The sequence below is a fragment of the Barbus barbus genome (genome assembly GCF_936440315.1).
Source record: "Barbus barbus genome assembly, chromosome: 28".
NCBI lineage: Eukaryota > Metazoa > Chordata > Actinopteri > Cypriniformes > Cyprinidae > Barbus > Barbus barbus.
The window spans coordinates 20,190,021-20,212,321 of record NC_136756.1 but is presented as its reverse complement, the minus strand read 5'-3'; the positions used below and the strand labels follow the sequence as shown (position 1 = coordinate 20,212,321).

Genomic DNA, 22,301 nt, shown 5'->3' with positions numbered 1-22,301 from the left:
ATATTGAGTGTGTGTGTGTAATTAATTTATTTTATATAGCAAGGACGCATTAAATTGAATACAAGTGACAGTGAAGACTTTTATATATTAAGTTTTATTTCAGATTAAAAAATTAAATTCTGTTTCTAATAAATGCTGTGGAACTTTCTATTCATGGGATAGAAATTGCAGGAATATAACTAACATTTGAAGTATAATAAGATAGAACATTTATTTAAAATTGTAGTATTTCACAGTATTACTGTTTTTACTGTATTTTAAATCATATAAATACATCCTTGGTGAGCATAAGAGACCTTTCTTGCAAAAAAAAAACATACTGACCCCAAACTATATATATATATATGTATGTGTGTGTGTGTGTGTGTGTGTGTGTGTGTGTGTGTGTGTGTCAGCATGTGTATTTCAGCAGCAAATGGACAGGTGAATACGTCCAACTAAATTTCTAAGCACAATATCTTTGAGAATATTCTCTGATCTTTTATCCTAACCTGTCTGTTCCACTTCACCATCTTCCTCCAGTTATTTTCTATCTATATATGAGATATACGAGTCTTTTCCAGCAGGTGCCTGACTAAGAACTCTTTCTTCAGCAGCTGTTTTCTCGGACAACAAAATGACACAAAGAGCCTGTGGAGGCATAGAGGGGAGGTCTTTTGTATCCCGCTCACCCCAGGCCCATGTGTTTACCCTGGGCCCCAGCCATCTCATGTCACAGTCCAGGACCCCAGGTATTAAAAACTGTGGCAGGATCAATATCTCGCACAATGTCCGGGTGGCCGGGAAGGGGGGCGGCTCTCACTGTGTTTATTGAGTGATTTAAAGATCTGAGCATGTGCAGTGAAACAGCTTAAAATCTTGTTCATTATCAAGTCCGATCAGTCGCTCTTCTGATCACCTTTGACTGCTGGGGTCACCAGAGAAGAGGAGAGCTGCTCATGGCCAAATGGTAGTGTTTTTGACATTTGGTTTGATATTTTAGTCATCTAATGAAATGATACATTTTTATATGTTTTATTATGATATGCTTTTTGTGAACATCACTAAGCACCAAGCAAGATCGGTAAAATTTAAGATTTAAGTAAAATCGGTCAACACCTCCAAACCCAAAAGAACTGCTTATCATAGGTCATTAGCCCATTGTAAACTCTTGTCACCTAATTAGGTGATTGATCCTCCAGTTATTTCCAATATTGATCCATTAGGCTTAAGATAAGCCAGACTCGTGCCATGGTCTGGTTTAATAGACTTGAGTGTCTGAGGCTTGTCTTTGGTTAATAGGGCCTTGTTAGTGCAGATTGATGTCAGTGTGTAACATCCACATCTCTGTTTTGTATGAGATTTCTGTTCCAGATTAGATTAACTGTTAACACTTTATTTCAAAACATGGTGTAGTTTGTTTGTTTGTTTTTTGTCATTGAGTCCATATCCATAAAACAAATATATATATTTAGGTTTTGTAATTATTTATTTTTACTGAAAGATTCACTATCAATTTAGTGATTTTGTTTAAGGCAACCAGCTTCAGAAGATTTTTGAGTTTTCTCAACTTATTGAGTTTTCTCAACTTTTTGTTGTATAAACCGAATACAAACTGAGAAATCTGCTGAAGCTGGTTGCCTTAAACTTTTAGGTTTTCTCAACTTTTTTTACAGTATAGATAGATAGATAGATATGAAATATAGCAAAGGTTTTAGCTAAAATGATAGTTTTTGCCGTTTTTAAAATGTCAATGTAGCGTTTGCTATATTTCAAGATGTCATAGTTTAGACCTTGTTTAAAACGAAACGCCTTTATGTTTTTTAATGGAATTTCAACGGGTGTTCATGAGTTAACTTGATAACAGTTAACAGTTGATAAGTAAGGATCAGTTCATTATCTGGGTTAAACATCTGGTGCACGTTTTACTCCTGCAGTGCGTTTAGTTTTTTTCTGGAGCTCGATAGCTTTTGTGTTTGCGTGTTCAGAGGCTCTTTTGAGAATATCACTGGGTGCCTCTTACTGGAGCTTAAACTGTGCTGCTGACCTCACGCTTCTGGACCCTCACTGCGCAGGGTCAGAGGCCAAGCTAGCCACATCGATTTCCCCCTATGAAGAAGTCTTTAGTCCCACAGTACTTCTCCTAAGGCCCCCCTCACACACTCCTGTCCACACAGAGCTGCCCGGAGAGCCAATTGTGCCGCGCTGAGATCGATCCAGCGAGTGTCCGAGGGGCCTCTTGGTTAAGCGGCTCTCTCTCAGATAACTGACAACTACAAAGCTCTCCTCTTGACAGGCGCTTGTCAATACAAATTTCCACTATTGATAAGTAATTAAAGAAAGGCAGAGCATTCTGCTCCTCACTCCAACATCTGTTAAACAGGACCTGTAAACAAAACCTCTCAAAAGGCTAAATGAACCCCCTCTGTCCTTCTCTAGAGCCCTCCTGTAGATTTAAACCAATCCAAATCATATTAAAACGCTTTCAGTTAGCTGCAGCTTTAGAAACTCCATTGAGATAAAAGGTCCAATTCCGCTCATGAAGGCCATTCTTTAATACAAAAGAGAAAAACTTTCCTCATACTCCAAATTAAGTTCTACTAGAACCTCAAACACTCACTAAAATTATTGTACAAACATGATTTCTTATGAATTCTCATGAATTCCTGGGCTATTTTTCTTTCTACATTTCACACAGTTTAATATTTATCCAGGGCTATGTTATTGGAGTTGTTACTGGAGTTATATTAATGACGTATCACACTGTACATTCATAAATCCCAGCTTTGCATTCTTACAGTCATGGCCAAAAGTATTGACACCCTTGGTAAATATGCTCAAAGAAGGCTGTGAAAATTTATCTCTATTGTTAATCCTTTTGATCTTTTATTTAAAAAATTCACAAAAATCTAACCTTTCATTGGATAATAAGAATTTAATATGGGGGAAATATCATTATAAAATAAATGTTTTTCTCAAATACACATTGGACACAATTATTGGCACCCCTAGAAATTCTTATGAGTAAAATATCTCTGAAGTATATTCCCATTTATATTCACAATTTTGAGCACTCCAGGGTGATTATGAACATGAAATTATCCAGCCACGGCTTCCTGTTTCACAGAAATATAAATAGGAAATTCCCTTAATCATCAAGCACAATGAGAAAAACCAAAGAATATGTTTCTGATGTGCAACAAAAGATAACTGAGCTTCACAAATTAGTGAAGTGGCTTTAAGAAAAGAGCTAGAGCAGTGAAAATTCCCATTTCCACCATCAGGGCTATAATTAAGAAATTCCAATCAACATACAATGTTATGAAACTGCCTGGAAGAGGACGTGTGTCTATATCGTCCTAATGCACGATAAAGACTAAAGACTCTCCAAGGACCACAGCTGGAGAATTGCAGAAAATAGTTGATTCTCGGGGTCAGAAAACCTTAAAACAAATAGTCAAACAGCCCCTACATCACCACATGTTGTTTGGGAGGGTTTGAAGAAAAATTCTCCTTGCTCATCCAAAAACATACTCCAGCATATTCAGTTGTCAGACACGACTGGAACTTCAAATGGCACTGGCTTCTATGGTCAGATGAAAGTAAAAAATGAGCTTTTTAGCAGCAAACACTCAAGATGGGTTTGGTGAACACAGAGATAAAAAGTACCCCATGTGTACAATTAAATATACTGCTGTATTTTTAATGTTGTGGGCCTATATTTCTGCTGGAGGTCCTGGACATCTTGTTCAGACACATGGCATCATGGATTCTATCAAATACCAATAGATAAAAAAACTCAACAAGTGACTGACTCTGTTAGAAATCTTATAATGGGCCATATTTGGATCTTCCAACTGTACAATAATCCAAACACAAACCTCAAAAACAACACAAAAATGTGTCACTGAGCACAAAACCAAGCATCTGCTATGGCCATTCCAGTCCTCTGACCTGAACCTTGTAGAAAATGAGTGGGGTGAACTGAAGAGAAGCAGCACCAACATGGAGCTGGGAATCTAAAGGGTCTGGAGTGATTCTGGATGAAGGAATTCTCTCTGATCTCTTGTCAGGTGTTCTCTAACCTCATCAGGCATTATAGGAGAAAATTTAGAGCTGTTAAACTGGCAAATGGAGGTTTCAAAAAGTATTGAATAAAAGGGTGCCATTAATTGTGGCCAATGTGTTTTAGAGAAAAACATTTTATTTCATAATGATATTTCCCCCCTTTTAAATTAGTATTATCCAATGAAAGGTTAGATTTTTGTGATTTTTTTTTTTAAATAATAGATCAAAAGGATTAACAATGCAGATGAATTTTCACAGCCTTCTTTGATCATATTTACCAAGGGTGCCGATATTTTTGGCCATGACTATGTGCATATTTGCATTGTCAGAATCATTGATTGGACGAACACAGCGAGTGACTTGTCTTACATCATATAAATAGTATGTGCCATCCAGTTTGTCTTGAGTAAGCTTTAGGACCATAAGTGTAATAATAAAATGATGTTGTCTTCATTTAAATTAACACGTTTTCCATCACTTCCATATAACGAACACAATTCGTGAAAGTTTCATGAATATTTAATGAGGCAAGCACTGTTCAGTTTTGCTGAGCAACTGCCTGTTACGTCCTAAAAGGGCCGTTCACATAGAATGCGTTTTTTTTCCCACTGCACTGATTTTCCTGGCATGTTTGTTTTTCTAATATGTAAACATGCATTAGACATGTTGTTGATGTTGATGTGTTTGTCTTTTGCAGCATCTTGCACATGACAGACTGATATAAAAAATTAGTTAAAATAAGTTAAGCTCAGCTTGAAACCTTACTTTTTTCATTAAAATGTTTAGCTTTTAATAAACATGACTTGAGACCTTTTTAAACACAAAATGTTTTTTTGTGTTGAAAAACACGAGACATGAAAGAAAACGTAAGGCCTAGAAACACTTTAAGTTGAACTTATTTTAACTTAAATTTTACTCCTGTTTTAAAAAACATGAGACGCAGAGTAATGAAACGAAAAAAAGGGCTTTTTAATAGTTCAACTTCAGTTTTTGCACTGCGTTTTTAGAATGCTTAGTTCGTCAAACACATCCATCTAATGCATGTTCATATAGAAAAACAACGGATAAATCAGTGCAGTGGAGTTTAAAAATGCATTCTGTATGAACAGCCCCTAACACTGCATCGTTTCACCTTTAGTATAGCGATGTGGCCTTAACCCTTAAAATAAGGTGCTAACCCAAAATTGTTCTTTAAGTGGCTTAAAAGCGGGACCCAAGAAGAGTTAAATATTAAAGGCCCATTTCTGTTCTAGATACTTAGGTGTTCCTAAATCTTCTGCAAAAAGTTGTGTGTTTATGAAAAAACTTATTAAAACATAGTGATATTAAGCAAAGTCTGAAGCTATTTTATGAGTTTGAAACTCTATAATGAGTTTACTCTTGGCCTGTGTTTTAAATGCTGCTAATCTGTATCTTTGTAAGTGGATCCACTAGCACACATCCTCTAAACCCCTTAAACTCGACAGACAGGACCTGAACCTCCAAAGCTTGACTATAGCTGACCACTAAGACAAATTAATGGGTTTGCATCCAATTACACCTATGTAAATAAACATCTGAATGAGAAAATTCCAGATGCATCCACCACTTTGTAGTCTCTTTAAAGCCGTTGAGTGGGTCGGGGTAAAGCCAAAGCGCAATTTTAGTGGGCTGGAGATGAAAACGCAGCTCTCATTACAGACTGAGCCGGAGTTATGAGGTGGGGATGGTGTGTGTTAGGGGTTTTGGAGGGGGCATTGCACCGGGGCGGTGGTTTTCAGGGAGGGGGTCACACACAACCAGCTTCTTTGTGTGGCTCTAATCCTCCCAGCCAACACAGCTTTGGCCAGGTTTCATCATGAAAGTGCCATGAAATAACTACTTTTTTTCTTAGCAGCAAATCTCCACTAATCCTGCAGGCTGAAGAGACAAAGGCTTCTGGGCTCTGAGCTCCAAGCTTTTAATGGGGTTCAGAGGCTGCTCAGCTAAGGTTCTTCTAAATGACTTATTTTGAGCGGACACTAATACAGCTTGACAGGCAAGAACATCGCAAAGGGAGAAAAAAGCAGAGCCTTGAACAAGGAGAAAAAGTTCAGCACAATTCCATGATGGTTTGAAAGGTCAGTCAGGTGTGAAAATATCAGAAGTGTGGAAAGTCTTGGTCTAGATGAGCTGTTGCCATTTGAAGCCAATAAGACTTGCAATGATGTAAAGCATAAAATCTCCAAGCTTTAAAGACATTGAACAACTGGCTTTCTTCCACCAACAAATATTTATTTTTAAACATTTTTTGCATCCCATCTGCAAGTACTGAGATATATATTTATAGTTGTACATATTTAAGTTAAACATATATTTAAGTTACAGTATCAAAACTTTACTGTATTAAAATGTAAAAATATACTTACGTGAAAGTTCAAAAATACAAAAGTTCCCACATTTAACAAATTAATTCCTAATTCAATTCAGCAGTAGTTGTTTGACACTGTTAGTTATTTGTAGGTGTTTTATAGATTGACTGTATTACATTTTATTAGCTGTTTAAATAATTACAGCAGACCAATTTCACTTATAAGACAAACACAATATAAGTTCAAATATGTTTTCTTAAATATTCAAAATAAATGAATATATGTTTAAATAATTTGGGGTTGGTAAGGTTTTAATGTCTCGTCAAGGCTGCATTTATTTGATCAGAAAACAGCAAAAAAACGTAATGTTGTGAAACATTAATACAATATTTTCTTAACATTTGTGCTGCTTATATAAATATTTATATTAAGAATATCATATTTTTGTTGAAATCATGATGTTTTAATGGATTTTATAGAACAGAAACAAAAACAAAAAAACAGCATTTATTTGAAATTGAAATGTAACATTTGACTTTATCAATTTAATGTGTCCTTACCACATTTAAAAAAAAAATTAATAATGCATTTTTAGTTACTGTGAAACCTATTAAACAGACAAACAACTAAAGGAATATTCATCGAGTAGCACATAGCTGCACTTGCATTTCATTAACATTTCCATAATAAGATAGTGAAAGATTTGTATAAAGAGATCTCATTGTGTAAATCTGCTTTTCTAATAAAGCCCGGAATTCCATGACTATCTGAATACAAACAAACAAACCTTTCCAGCAGGAAAGTGAGCCAAATGTGAGGTGAAGGCTGTGTTTGTGTGCCAGTCTCATGCCAGTGTAGCCCAGCTACTCCCTGCCTGCTGTCTTGGTTCCTGTGTTGCCCTCTGGGGACACACACACACACACCGAGGAGTGTGCAACTGCCCTGATACTCGTGGGAAACATAATCTAGCTCTCCACATGCCTCGCCTTCCTGGCCCTGAACTGCACAGTGTCAGGATTTAGCAGAATTTACATCTCTGAACCTCCTGAGCCACTCCCAGCCGCTCGGCTGCAGTTTTACTGAGGATGACCTGATCTGAGGTGACTAAGGTTTCAGCTGGAGCTAAACTGCTGCTTGAGCTCAATGAGAGAGGGTGTTGAGAGACGGATGATGGGATAATGACAAGGACTGACATTCGGTTTGCTTCAGAACTGTCTTATTGCGCAATTACAACCGGTTTTGACACCACCGGCTGCAAATTGCTTTGTTTATCCCATGTGTCTTTCATTTTATTGATTATTTTATTTATTTTCAAATGCTAATAGCTCTGTCTTGTTTTTTGTTTTTTTTTGGAGAGGATTTGATCAGAAGGAAAGATTTCTGGTACATTTAGCCCAAATAAATTAGCCTAATAGGCCACTTCCAGAGTGCATTCTCAAGTTGACATTTTCTGGGCAAAATATGGGTCCAGTTAGGAAAACAAACCAGCCAAGCAAACACCCCCCCTTGGAGTTAATACTAACAAAAGCTGGGAAACGGTGGAGAAAGAAGGAAGAGAACAACGGACAATCAAAGGCTGTTATTTTAATCTGCCCAACCCCAGAGATTAGCCGACCACATTGTTTTAATTGTTTTAAAGGGGGAGCGCAATGCCCACTCATTGAAGGGAGATGCTTTGCCTAAATCTCCCAAATTCAATAGTTTCAAAAACTTGAGCCCCCAAACCCCCCTTTCTCTCCCTCATCCCACTTAATCCAGCTAATACCTTTCTTTCTATTGGCTAATGGTTGAAGGAAGCTGAAGTTAATGCCTCTTAAATAGTGGAAACTGAGCTGGAGGGGACCTAAACCACAGTCGACGTGGAGCATTACTGGTCTGCCTTACCTAGAAACTTTAATGTAATATTTTTGGGGATTTTAGCAGCTTTTGTGAAATGTTTCCTTTGGGATTTTAGTATCACAGGAGTAAAAAAAATTACGCATACTTTACCTAATTTTTCCGGTTAAATGTCAGGTTTTTGCAACTGATCATCATTCCACAGTTCATTGACGGTCGTAAGTAAGTGTTCATTATTTCTTTATTATTTACAGAAAATGTTTGATAAAACATATAATTTTTATTTTATTTTAAGTCATACTTCTATATTCTATCTTCTCAGCCAGCAGAATGAACTCTGTTTATTTCTGTGGACCAAGAAACGGCCAGGGGCCTTTTCCATTGCAACGCGTCAACTCGTTATTTCACGAGGCTCACCACCAGCAGATGGCGCAGCAGTATCAGCTTCATTCAGCGCCAGCGGCCGGTTCGGCGTCCATGCAGACCTTCACTGTGGCGGAGCGCCTGGCAGGTGAGCTGCACTTGACTTTTAACGAGGCTCAAAATATGAGATAAGTAGAGAGTAAGTTATTTCAGTAAGTTTCTCACTTTATGTTAGGGTTCATATTATGGTCTATGCTACGTGTAGGTTTTGAACTAGGCTAACGATGTAGGCCACAAATGTCTAATACGTTTATTAGCCTATTCACGAAATAATTAGAATTAAATTTCAATATAAAAAACAATAAAAGCCTCTAAGCGCGTTTGAAATTTTGTGTGTAGGTTCAGTAATTTCACTTTAATGACAAAAAATAGATTCTTTTAATTGCCAGTAAAGTGAAATAACTGAACATAAACATAGGAGCCTGAGACAATTTTTGAATAAATTTTCAGATGGCATTTAGAGGCGTTTGCATCTGAACTCTTAAGATATGGTTTATTATTATTTAAATTTTTTACTATTTTGAATCATTTGATTTAAAAATATACTGTAGGGCACATCTTTGAAAGGGCTTTTAATTTGCATAATGCAGTTTTAAAATTACAGTTTAAAAAGTAATTTTACACCAATATAATAGCGTACATTTATTTACTTAATAATTAAAATAAAAAATAAATTGTGTTCAAACGTTGACCTAAAAATAGTGCACCAAAAAAGTTTTATTTTAAGTTATTTTAGTACATCAAGTTAAATGGAATTATAATGAGACTTATGCTGAAATTTTGTTGAAACTGAAATAAATTTGGTTTATATTTTCAGTTTTTTAATTGTTTTCATTTTAGTTTCAGTTCTAGTTTTAGTTAACTATATTGAAATGAATTATGCAAGTAATAAATATCTCCTTCATTTAGAACTCATCCTTGAGGCACGCTACGGGAACCAGCAAAAGCAGCGTCGCAGTCGCACCGCCTTCAGTGTGTCCCAGTTACAAGCCCTCGAAAAGGCTTTTCAGCAAACCCAGTATCCAGATGTGGGCATGAGAGAGAGACTAGCAGTCTGCATCAACCTCCCAGAAGCCCGTATTCAGGTGAGGGCCACAGTAACATATACAGTGTCCAACAAGCAAAATATTTATAGATATTAGAATACATTTAGAATTGAAAAGTGCTACTGAAAACATCTTAGATTAACAAAACATGTTTCCTCAGGTGTGGTTCAAAAACAGACGTGCCAAATTTAGAAAAGGTCAACGCTTCGCACCCCTTTCGAAAGAAGAAAGCCAAGTGCATCGTCCTGCTACTAAACAACGGAAAGAATTGGTGAAGGACCAAGAGAAAGGCTCTAATTTAAAATCTCAATCCCCTTTTAGGGAAAACAACATCATTCCTTCCTCATCAGACTCTATTCACCTCCATTCCCACCCCAGACTGCACTCCTCTGCTGTTCTATCATTCGTTACTGGAGAACACTACCAAAAACCAATGCCTCATGCACTTGGGCTGCTGTCTGCAGGTCTGCCTTTCTCTCCTACATATTTGCCTATAATGCAACAGCAGCACAGCCCAGCCGTCAATCTCGTGCCATTGGGGAAATGCCACAATCTCATGCTTCGGTCTGCCTGTCAATCTAAATCTATGGTTCACCACCACTTGGACATGTAGCCACCAACCAATAAAGCCCACCGAGCCAGTTGTCCTCATAAGGATGTGAAGAGGGAACAGGTGTTCCTGTGAATAACAGAAGGGTTTGGATTTTGATCTTTTTCTGTAACTTTCAATTGGTTTTGATTGTATTTGTACAAACTGGCTCTTTTGTGAACTTCCATGCATAGCTTAGAGCATTGTTGAGAAAAAAATGTTGTGTTGCACATAAATATTTGAGCACTTTGTAGATTTTTATGAACATATGATCATTTTGAATACAAATAAACATGAAAAACGTCTGAATCAGTAGTATTTAGCTTGCATCGTGACTTCTGTGTAACCTAATTCTGTGATTGGACATTTGGTTTTCATAATTTATGTCACTGCGATAAATAATTTTTCCAAATGTGGAGCGTTCTCAGCAGCATTAACCTTTAAGTAGCAAAAGCTTAATTTTATTTATTGTGTGCACTTGTACATTTTCATTTATAGCTAAAAGTATAATTCATTTTATATGAATGAAAGCCACAGTTACCTATCACTGAATATGTTTACATGTTTATGAATATGGTAATATTTTGATTATGAAAGCGCCATGTAAAAGAGTTTGTCATAACTAAGCCAACTGTCTGATTTCTATAAATCAGAATAAGACTGCTGACACTAAACACACACATATATATATATATATATATGTATACATACATACACATATACATATATATTTTAGAATAAAGATTTACTAATGGGTAGATTGACCCTAATGGGTAAAAGAGATATAGGCTATACTTTGTCTCTATATACAAAACCGGTCTGTTTTTCAGTTCAAAAATAAAGTGAGAATTAAAATCTTAAAATATAATTTCCAGTAGCTTATCATTTATATTTTTGACAATGGACTCAACGCAGAAACCTAATCACAGTCTTGTCATCTCCAGCTTTTCCATAAAATATTCATAGTATCACCTAAACATTTACACATCCTCGTTCAAACTAAACGAATCCTTGTAAATTCTTTCTCAAAAGCTAACTCCAGTGTTTCCAGTAAAGAACCCCTCAACTGTTGATCCGGGCAAAACATTAGAGTTCTTCTCCAGGTGGGGGCGGTAGGGAGCTTCTGTTGCGCATATTCACCAATCTATCGACGCACTTTTGAGAGCGTATCCACAGCAATGGGAGTGTCGGGTGACGCCGGAGCTTCGCTCACTGAAACGGTAGGCTTAAAAAGACAACAGCGAAGCCGGGCTAGTCTTTAGTGGGAGATTAAATCACTTTTCAGAGCATAAAGGACCATGTCGCGGCGTACTACATAGGGAACTCACACGCAGGTAAAAGCATCTTTATGTTTCCTAATTAAAAACATTCCCCTGCTCGTTTTAATCGAGAGACTGAAAGGTTCGCTGCTAAACGGCTAATAAGATGTTAGCCTAGCCGGTGGGTTGCTAAGCTAGTTCATTTGTGGAGGATTATTGTCATGTTTGTCTAACAAGGTTCGGAGTTGTTTAGCTGGTTTGTCGGTATTTCCTTCCATTTTCGGATACGACAGGGAATCTGATTAGCTTTAGAAGTAAGACAAAATACATTTCGACGTGTATTTAGTTCATATTTGACGGCTCAGCTAGACAGCCACTCGTTTTAAGGACGTTTTTAAGCGACTGGCCATGAAGACGGCTCAAAGAAAATAGTCTGAATGCCTTTAAAGACATATTTAATGTTAAAGACGTGTTTAAGAATGTATTTTTTTGCTAGGCCACAGTAGGAAGCTTTCTAAGATTGACACTTCATTATGAGATAAAACATCAATGGATGATATGCACTTTCACTGCCAGATCTGATATAAATTTATTTTATGTGACATTTTAGACGTTGATACGGAAATCTCTTATATGTCAAGGGTGTCATCGCCAATTTAACCATCTATGTAATTTAAATACATTAAGGTATTAAGCTCACGAGTAAGTGAGGTTTAATGTAGCTTAATTTTTTGACAGATATTATAAACTATGATTTACATTTCAAAATAGAGTTGTCAAATTCTAGTCCGTTATCAGACTAGAAGGGTGTCAGACAGCAAACAAGAGGAGTGTTAAACTGTATCTCACAGTTTCACATGGAGTCTAAACAAATTAGTATGGAAAATCACACTGTTTTAGGAAATAAATGACTAGGCAGCTCTCTTTCTAGCTCTTTGTCCAAATCAACACCACACAAGGCCTTATAGATCAACACAGTTTTATGGCACCAGCTTCTCTCTTTTACCCATCTGAGAAGTAGAAGTATGTCTTGGTTTTTACATGACCTCTAACACTTGCATATTTCCTGTTTGAAAGCTAAAACACAAAGTTGAACTGTGCTGTCAAAGTTATGTAGAAACCTAGTTTCTTTTTGCTTTGAAATAAGTCGTAAATGTGTTGTTAGCTGGCTTATCTCATCTTCTTTTAGGCAGAGTGACTCAAAACCGCTGTGAGTACTAACTTGGTATCCACTATTAGTCAGGCAGTTTTAATTCCAGATTATATGGTATTATGGTCATCATTTTGGCTTTATCTTATGCACTTTTGCATCAGGTGTTGTTTATGACGATGTTCTTGTATTATCTGTGAGATTCATTGCTTGATCTGTTGCACATCTTTCTCTAAATTTGAAACTGAAGCCAGATTCAGCCAGTATCTGCAATGTGTATCTTAGTTAAATGTCATTCATGCATTCAAACGTCATTTATTGATAAGATGTTTCTGATCGAAGTAGTAGCCCCATAATCAGTACTTGTACACTAGTTCTTGTCCACAGATGTTGTAATTATATCCGATCCCTTTTTGACTGTTGCCTTGTGGCATGGTTTTCCATTTCGTCCTTGTATGAGCTTGTAATCAGCATTTTTATGGTAGCGTGTGGGGTTGCGACCAACAGACCATTGGAAGAGATGACTGACTGCCAGTCCTGACGAAACTCTTGCTTGCTTTCCTTGAAGTTATTCGTATTTTCAGGCTGTAGATTAAGATCCTTATGGTGCTTGTTAAATGCCTTATGTAATCCTGTGTTTATTATTCACCTTTGTGTAGCTTCTACAGTGTGCAATTAAAGTTAAGTGTTTGTTTTAATGATTGATTCTTCTTAGTTTGAGAAGTGATGTATTTAAATTCAGTCTCTTTTCTAAAGGGCTGTCCAGCACTCCCTGTAATTGTTATAAAAGCTAAGCCGACATGATTGGTGATGCATTTATTTTGCTGAATGACAGGGCATGATTTTTCATAATTCTTTTTGCACAGGCTGAAGTATTATTTCCTCGGACTAGAAAGAGAGCCGTGCATTAATAATCTAATGCACTGAAGCTCTGACGCATTTGTCACTTGCTGAACAAACAGAGCCTTAAATGTTGAAATTAAGTAGTGAAAATCCCCCCCCAGTAAAGTGTCAAAGATGTTTTTCTGCCGAGCTGATTGTATATTGCTCATCAGCTCTGGTCCGGTATCCTTTTACAGCCAGTCAGGCTGCCATTGATCGTTTTAAGTGCATTTTCTGAAGGAAAGCGCGTCCGTCTTTCCAATAGTTCTTGCATTACCTGCTCCAACTTTCTTTTCCATTTAAATTAACAGCAGTGCTGACCCTGGATGGGAGAGGGGGGTGGTGTGCAACAGAGATCTCTGACCTTCTACACCGCTTCCCCTCTCCATTATCAACCGCACAGGTGTCGTCAAAGTTCCTGTTGGAATTGGAAACTGATACGGGCACTGTTAGGCTTGTAATTCTCAACCGGTCTGTTCTCCACACTTTGAAAAAATCTCATGACTTGGAGGCAGACCAGCAAAATCTGTTGGTGTAGTGTCATAAATGGGCTCCTATTGCTTAGATTGCCAAAACTGTGACTGCGTGATTATTTTTTTCTTTGTTTTTTTTTCTAAAGTAACAACCATTTGTGTCTCTTTATACAATGAGGATGCATTCCCATCATGTCTAGCATGCAGAGCTTTGTCTCTTGCTATTATTGATTAGGGTTATTAGACCTTGAGGTAATCTGAAAATGGATTCCATGAACATTGAGGACCAGAATAAGTGTCTGTGCTATAGAATATCCCATCATGCCTCTGTCTAACATCATATGTTGGTTGTAGATTTTTTTTGTAGTGGAGGACTGTTTAAAAATCCAAGGAAAAGTACAGAATTTCTAACACATTAAATTGAAAGATTTGTTTATAGTTATTGCATAAATGACGTAAGAAGTGTATTTGAAAATATGTATATGTAGATATGCGTGTATATATTTCTCCTTTGATGCTGACATGGCAATAAAAAAAATAACTAAAAAATAATTAACTTAAAAATGCACGGTCATACAGGATTTGTGTCTGTACTTTAGCGTATCGCATGATTCCTCTGTCCATCATATGTTGCATGTTTATTCATTGGTAGAAGAGGACACACAAGTTTAGAATTTCAAACAAATATTAAACTGTGAGATTTTGAATAGCTATCATGTAAATGTTGTAAAAATGTTGTATATTATATTATTTTATTTATTTATTTTAATTTTTTTGCCATGAATGAAGCTTTTAATGCTCGTGGCATTAAAAAAATAAAAATGCATTGTCATGCAAATGTAACATTTAGTGAGAGATGTACATAATTATGAAATCTTTCTCTGGACTGGCTCTATTTGAAGTTTAAGGACTGGTATATCAAGAAGGTGCAAGATAGATTTATTGATACTAACTGGTTTTCTGTTTCTCTGTTCATTTTCTTTCAGGTATCCAGAGAAAGACGGACTATACTGCTCAAACCTGTTAATGCTGATTCTGTCTGAGTCTGCTTGCAGCAGTGTTAGAACATGAAGAATGTTCACAGTAATACCCAAGACTGACTTCAACAAAACCATGAGGAGTACAAGGGGACGTTCACTCTTTTGGTTCCACTAGCAGGAATTGTGTATGTCAGTGTTGAGGAGCGTTTGTGGGTGGATGTGTGAGTGCGTGCGTGTGCGTCTGTATGTGTGCGTATGCTAGCATAACCTGCCTGCTTCAGGCAGTGACATGGTATTCTGAGGGCAACCGTACTGTAAAGGAGTCCCATCCACCGAAGGATTAATGCAAGAACGACGCTTTCGGTGATACCCACCACATCTGCAGAAGACTTCGGTTTCTGCTCTTCAAAAATCATCAGTATATAGACACTTTTAAACCCCTTCACCCGTTTTGTCTTTTCGCCACCATCCCCACACGTTTCCTGGGGGTTGTTTTGAAACTTCTCTGCTTTGCATGGCAGGGGAGTAACCGTGGAGAGGCCAGGGTATCACAAGCTTATGGATTTTGAGAAGAGAGGTGGTAAGGGAGAGACAGAGGAAGGGAAAAGGATGTCGAAAACACCAAGTAGGACTGGACATGGGGGCCGGGGAACAGGGACCAACTCTGGGGTCCTTATGGTTGGCCCCAACTTCAGAGTTGGGAAGAAGATCGGCTGTGGAAACTTCGGTGAACTGCGGCTAGGCAAGAACCTTTACACAAATGAATATGTGGCCATCAAACTGGTGAGTGCTCTTGTGCAAAGACGAGCACTGAAAATGTCGCATCTTACCTTGTTTATGGGAGTATTATACTATTTATTCATTTTAAAGATTTTATATAAAGCAAGTATTCATTTAAAAATGTCTTTTTTGGCTTTCGATGCAGCTTTGGAATACATTTTAATGAACTATTTCAATATTACACTAGGCAGGATTAATTACTAGACTTTCAGAGTTTTGCCTCTAGATATTAATTTTTACAGTTCATATAAATCCGTTATTAGAATGAGTAGACCCTATATTCAAATTGTATGCAGTATTGCTGTCCACAGCAATAAGTTACTTCAATGTAGCTAGTGTAACTTCCAAAACAGATTTTGGTCATTGCTAATGAGGAAAGCACACAGACGGTGCCTGGTTTAGAAAATGCTTTGTTGATGTTTACTCAATTTTTATTTCCTTTTAATGAGCGAATAAGTAATAGTTAATCTGAACTCTGTTTTTGGCTCTTTCTGGGCCACTATGATAAATGCAAATGAGTTTACGGCTATCCTTGTAAACAGGCAAACGGTTCATCCATACAGCGCAGTAGGGTTGGGCAATATGGCCAAAACAATTATCGTGATAATTTTTTTCATAGTTGATATCGATAATTATCACGATAAATGTCAAATCTTTATTTCTTTCAAGTTTAAGGCCAGAATTTTGCTCCATTTGCTAATTTTCCTTAACAAAATAAATATCTAAATAGAAAAATTAATTTCTTAGTTTCTGCATGTTCTAATGAGTGATATTGTTTCAAATCAAGAAACAGGTTTGGGTTGCCTGATAATTTTAATAATGATATCCATTTTTTTTTGTCTCTTAGAAATGCACATTTGATAGTAGCTTGAGTTAGGATGCAGCGGTAAAAAATTTTTTTCAATTTTAAAATCAGTAAAAATTGTACCAACCTCAGTTTTATATGGTTAAATTTATTCTCACCAAGTTTTTTTTTTTTTTTTTTAATTACGCTCATGATCTCCCATAGTAGCATACATTTAAATCATGATAAACACAATTAAAACCACACATATAGCACCTCAATACCATGGTAAAAATATAACTATATGGTTTTTAGGTAGCCTGTTTGTATGAAAAACAGTAGTCTAAAAACATTCAGTATAAATGCACACATACTATAGCTTAATCACAAGTACATACTATAATTAGATACCATTACTCCTGTAATAAAATTCAATGTGAATATTTTGCACATTTCTGCCACAATACTTTGGTGCAGTGAGTGTTACTGGAGTAAATCCATGGTAAATGATGGCGATGTGTAGATTGAAAAGCCTTCTGACTATCTCGTTGCACACAGTGTTTCTCCTGTTTGGCTATAAACTAGTTTAAATCACCGAGTCATTTATGTTCATCGCTGAATTCAAGCGCTTCACACTGGATCTCACAGTGCTGTTTAGTGCTCGCGTGACTGAGTAAACGCATCTGCTCGAGTGAGTTTGTGCCACACGGCAGTTTGAACTGTGATCCGAGCGGATAAACGGTCCGTGTGGCGTGATTCAAATGAGGCGCGCTGTTTCGTTCCGCTTTTGGCGCATAAACATTATATCGAACATTTATCAAACTCTTCATATCGTTTTATCAAGAAATTATATCGCGATAATTATCGTTATTGAATTATCGCCCAGCCCTACAGTAAAGTATTGACTGACCTTGTGGTGAATGGTCATTATGACGTAACTCGTCACACCCTCTGTGGGCTCAGTTTGGCCTCTAAAACATGAGTAAACATGACAAGAGCCTTTGAGGATATAGGCACCCAAAATCCATTTTTATTCCAGGACACTTCTGTCAGATGTGTGAAGAGATTTTGCTGCCCCGGGGACTGTCATACAGAACTGGATTTCTTCCAATTTTCATTATCATGTATCTGGACTTGGCTCATTTATTTTCACGTATCTGTACTTGGCTCATAAATAGCACAAGGGACGTCTGAAACATGTTCATTTACGCTACACTCAGACAGAAGCTCAAAGTCCAGGGCTATTTAAAGTCCATGTTGTGTTTTATTATTTGATGGGAGTTTTATAGGGATCATTTTAAGCTTTTGATGGGAGGTCCTGTGTTCTGGGAAATAACCGTCGAGTAACTTGGCACCATGAGAAAGGGATTGTCGTAGATGGCGTGTGCACACTTAGTCGCCCTCTCCCCGGATCCTCCAGTGAAGGATATGATTATCTTTGCATTAGTAACGTCAGAGGCTTCATTATCTTTGCATTGTTGCCTATCAAAGTGCCTTTTAACCACTCAATATGAAGTCAAGCACTGTAATTTTAGTGCTAAAATTATTTAGTATGATGCACCCATGCCACTGCGTTCCTGTCCACTTTTTCCATCTGTAACATGGAATAGGGCTGGGCAATGGAGCTCATAAGAAAAGCTCAATATTTATTAGCCTTTCAGCAATGCTCAGTTTATCTCTTTACTCTGAAATAAATGCGTGTTTGTTTGTAGAAATTTTTTAATTTAATAACTAAAACGGATGACAATAACGATTTTCTCAAACGAACTAAATGAAAATATGTAATTGTTCTTTGAAAATAATGGCAATATTTACTTGCTGTATGTTTACTAAAAACTTTTGGATTCTTTTTTTAATGCTTTGAAAAAAGTATCTTATGCTCATCAAGGCTGCATTTATTTAATCCCATCTACAGTAAAAGCAGTAGTAATATTATGAAATATTATTATAATTCATAATAGCAATTTTTCTTTTTTAATATATTTCAAAATGTCATTTATTTTCAGCATCATTCCTCCAGTCTTCAGTGTCACGTGATCCTTCAGACATCATTCTAATATGCTACATCTTATTATTATCAGTGTTGACGGTAAACAATTTTGCTACTTAATATTTTTGTGATACATTTTTTCAGGATTCTTTGATTAGAAAGTTCAAAACATCTTTTATATTAAATAGATTTTATATAGTGATGTAAAAGTATTAGTTTCTTTAAAAAAAAAAAAAAAAAAAAACTTATGAACAGTTATGTGATACAAAGATAATAAATGTTATTTATTTAAAAAATTAAAATGAAAAACAAGCCACTAGTTTTGATACTCAGGGGATTTGTCTACTAATGCAAACTCAAGCAGAATGTTGCATGTCTGTTTTTCACTGTGCACTAAAACCTCAAAACACCCACAGTCCTCACCAGCTGCCTTCTGCTTATTTAATGAGTCTACCACAAGTTTGTGCTATCAGTTAAACATTCTCGTTTTTTGATCGTGACACACATTTGATATAGGTTGAAAAGTAACTGTCTTTAATGTTGATTTTTGCAGCTGCAGGTTCAGGATTAACTTAAATCCTCATTGCTGAGTTTGTAGTTTTGGGCATTATTATGTATGTACCACATTCCGCTCACATACAAGAGCCCCGGTGACCCAACCCAGCGGCAGTTTACCGAAACCAACATTGATCACGTTTTGAAAATTGATAAGCGCTGAAAAGTTCCTTGTCTCTTAATAGCTTGTATAGTTTGTATGTCTGTACAACCCCCCCCCCCCCCCATTTTTCGGTGACAGGTGCACCTGCAGCAAAGGTGAACTTCTTTGTCATGGTTTCCTAACATATGAGAAAGACAAGAGCCACAGTCAGGCTCTGCCCTCTGATGAAATCCCTAGAACAGCAATAGTGGGAGAAGGAAAAAAAAAAAAGGAGGAGAGTTGGAGAAACAACAGTGGTTGGAGAGAGAATAAAGCTGATGAAAAGTTCTCTTTGTTCCCTGGTTCTTGTCGACACAGTGCTTCAATCAGTCCATACTGAGAGGCTCACCAGGGACCCAGAACAGAGCGGAGGAGTGGAAACACTATGTAGTTTCTCTCTCTCTTTCTCACACACACTTGTGCTGGGGATCCCAGTTGTGTAATACATGTATGACAGCTTCCAACCAGCTACTTTGTAGTAATACAAGAGCTCTGGCTTGTTTGATCATACATGTGTCCACAGATCTTGCTGTGTGAGAGATTCTGTGATGCTAGGCCGTGGCCTTATAAATTTGATTTATGTTTCTCTTCTGCAATTGGAGTCCTGAGCCCCACCCATATACAATCTCTTTCATTCTGCTCTCTCATTCATCCATTTATTATTCAAGACTGAGGGCTTTGGAATGTGAGAAACGGACATGTTAGCAGGAGGAATGGATAAATTGGCACAATCTCTAGGCAAGAAGATTGTTTTTTATCATTAGCACTTGCTTAATAATGAAACACTGGATCTCTCTTTCAGTGATTGACAGCTTCGATCACATGATTGACAGCAGCCAAGCTGCTCCGAGAGAGTGAAATTCACAGCTGAATGAGATATTCGTCCCTCTGGGGATATAACCAAAGTGTAATATCACAGTGTGAGTAATTTTATATCACGACAGGGCCGTATCTTAAGTTCACAGGACCCAGGACAAAATTTTTATGGGTTGGCACATGTTCTACTTATGAGTCTATTGCCTGTCCCTGCATCCGTCTTGTAGCTTAAGAATATGGGGAACAAATTAGTTTAAAATATGTGTGTCTTCGGAGATCGTCTTTATCGTGGATGCATTCTTGAAGAATATGCGATGAGTTGTCTATAATGTCCTGTCAGTAAGTTGTCTATAATGTCCTGTCAGTAAGCAGAATATTGATTTAATCAGAGTAGATTAAGCCTGTCACATCTGCTTCTAAACTGCAGTGCAAATGACGTCCTGCTCTGGAATCCTCTCTCATCTCCCCTGGGCTGCTCACACGAGTGACAGTGGTACCAGTCTGTGTATGAAGCTCTGCTGTTAGACCTCTGCAGCTGTTCTCCCTCCATCTGGGACTCTGAAATCTGATCTGAAATCGAGGGGTTGAAGGAGCGGGACACAGACCAGCTGTTTCTGTCTTATCCAGACTCCTCGACACCTTTACCCATAATTACTTCAGACTGAAGGCCCTGGTTGACTGGATTATCATGCACTTATTTTAGATTCGCTTATTGGTGATAGAAACATTTCAAATGGGTATTTGTTCCAAATTGTATTTAAATTTGATAAGTTTTACCTATTTGCTAACTTGATGTATTTGCTATTGTGCAAAGGGGGTTTAGTGCATGATAGTCTAAAGAAAAGTTTTTATAATCTTTCAAAATGTGTTTTCTGCTTATGAAACTGAGCTTGCATAGCATTAAAATTAAATTACTGCAATTATTAAAATGTTTAATGTTGTCTTTAATTGCTATTTGCTTTAATTTAAAAAGAAAATTGCAACTTAAATTACTAGTAAAATTACATAATTGTTAACTAGATATTTAATAAATAATATTGAATTATTTATTTATTTATTTGCATGGTACTACCTCCATGTCTTTAAATACATAGGCTACACATTAAAACATCAACTTGTATCTCATCTGTGTCAGGCAAATTTAAAGTCAACCTAATTTACTGAGATTTTGTTGGTTTTGAAAATAAGACATTTTGCAAATCTCTAATAAGAATGGGCAAGAGGTTCACACAGTATTCCTGGAAATAAAGTACAGACCAAAAATAGATTTTTTTATATATATATCTATATCTGTGGGCTGCTGGCTGTGCAACCTGCCCTCCTCAGCCTTATGTCAGCAATAATGATGGATCCCCACCTGGCTTTTCTAACACCTCATCGAAACATACATACACAAGTGGCATTGCAGATGGTCCTTTGGGCCCAGACGTGCTGGTTAATTTAGTTTGCTGGTGCATTTTAGTGAATGTTGTTTATGCACCTCCTTAAGCGACTTCTGCAAGCACTTTTTTACTCTTGTGTGGTTAGTTCTATGTCATTTCAGAGTTACCAGTTTATTCCAGATGATTAGCTCCCTGAAAAATGTCAACACATGTAAACACTGAGGCTGGTTTCCAGGGCACAGATTACATATAATCTGTGTCTTGAAGGTCATTATGTGGAGAATCTCACAAATTGTTGGGTATTTCAGAGCGATAGATAGCTAACTGCTGTGAAATCACTTCTCTGTCCAATGTTGACCTGTTTAATCTTGGAGATAAAAAAATATATTTGACATGACATCCTGCAAATAAACTAATTTTCAATAAGCAACCACCATTTCATGATCCGTTGCTTATTATTGGCTAATTGCATAGGTAAAAAAATTATGTGCATTGCTTAGCTCATAATAAAACGACCCACACTGAATGCGTTTTTATTTAAAAAACATTTTTTTAATTAAGTAATGCCTGTAGCCAGTGATACGTTATCCTCCATGTTAAGATGTACTAAAGTCCTGTAATGCAGCAGATGATATCATCGATTACAACTGACTGACGAGGATTAACTGTTCAGCCTCTGTCTTTTTTTTGGGGGGGATTATGTGTGTTTCATAATGGCATGGGTGTAAAGGCACAGAGCCTCACATTAAAATGAGATCATGGACTCTTGAATTATTTCTGCACAGTGGATTTGCTCAGTATCATCTTTCAAGCTTTTTAATGACATTAAATCTTCAG

The 22,301-nt window shown here is 36.9% G+C and overlaps 2 protein-coding genes across 4 annotated transcripts in view; both read left to right on the top strand.

Annotated features, from left to right (window-relative positions):
- The first annotated feature begins 8,217 nt into the window (after positions 1-8,217).
- Positions 8,218-11,104, top strand: LOC306847812 (uncharacterized protein). Its single transcript, XM_079381986.1, has 4 exons — positions 8,218-8,435; positions 8,536-8,724; positions 9,546-9,721; positions 9,843-11,104. Exons 2-4 carry the CDS (start codon positions 8,544-8,546, stop codon positions 10,293-10,295), a joined length of 810 nt encoding a protein of 269 aa, XP_079238112.1. The 5' UTR covers positions 8,218-8,435; positions 8,536-8,543; the 3' UTR covers positions 10,296-11,104.
- Positions 11,105-11,423: 319 nt separating this feature from the next.
- Positions 11,424-22,301, top strand: part of csnk1g2b (casein kinase 1, gamma 2b) — a 31,781-nt gene continuing 20,903 nt past the window's right edge. Inside the window, exons 1-2 of one of the 3 annotated variants that reach the window (XM_079382788.1) lie at positions 11,424-11,605; positions 15,022-15,798. In XM_079382788.1, the coding sequence (XP_079238914.1) occupies positions 15,574-15,798 (225 nt within the window). In that variant the 5' untranslated portion in view covers positions 11,424-11,605; positions 15,022-15,573. The remainder of the gene's footprint in view (positions 11,606-15,021; positions 15,799-22,301) is intronic. The other 2 variants (XM_079382789.1, XM_079382790.1) reach the window with 2 other exon arrangements.

Coding starts and splice junctions, on each gene's coding strand:
- LOC306847812 (XM_079381986.1), top strand. CDS start 8,544: ATGAACTCTGTTTATTTCTGTGGACCAAGAAACGGCCAGGGGCCTTTT. Junction 8,725..9,545: donor TGTGGCGGAGCGCCTGGCAG/GTGAGCTGCACT, acceptor TCCTTCATTTAG/AACTCATCCTTGAGGCACGC. Junction 9,722..9,842: donor TCCCAGAAGCCCGTATTCAG/GTGAGGGCCACA, acceptor ATGTTTCCTCAG/GTGTGGTTCAAAAACAGACG.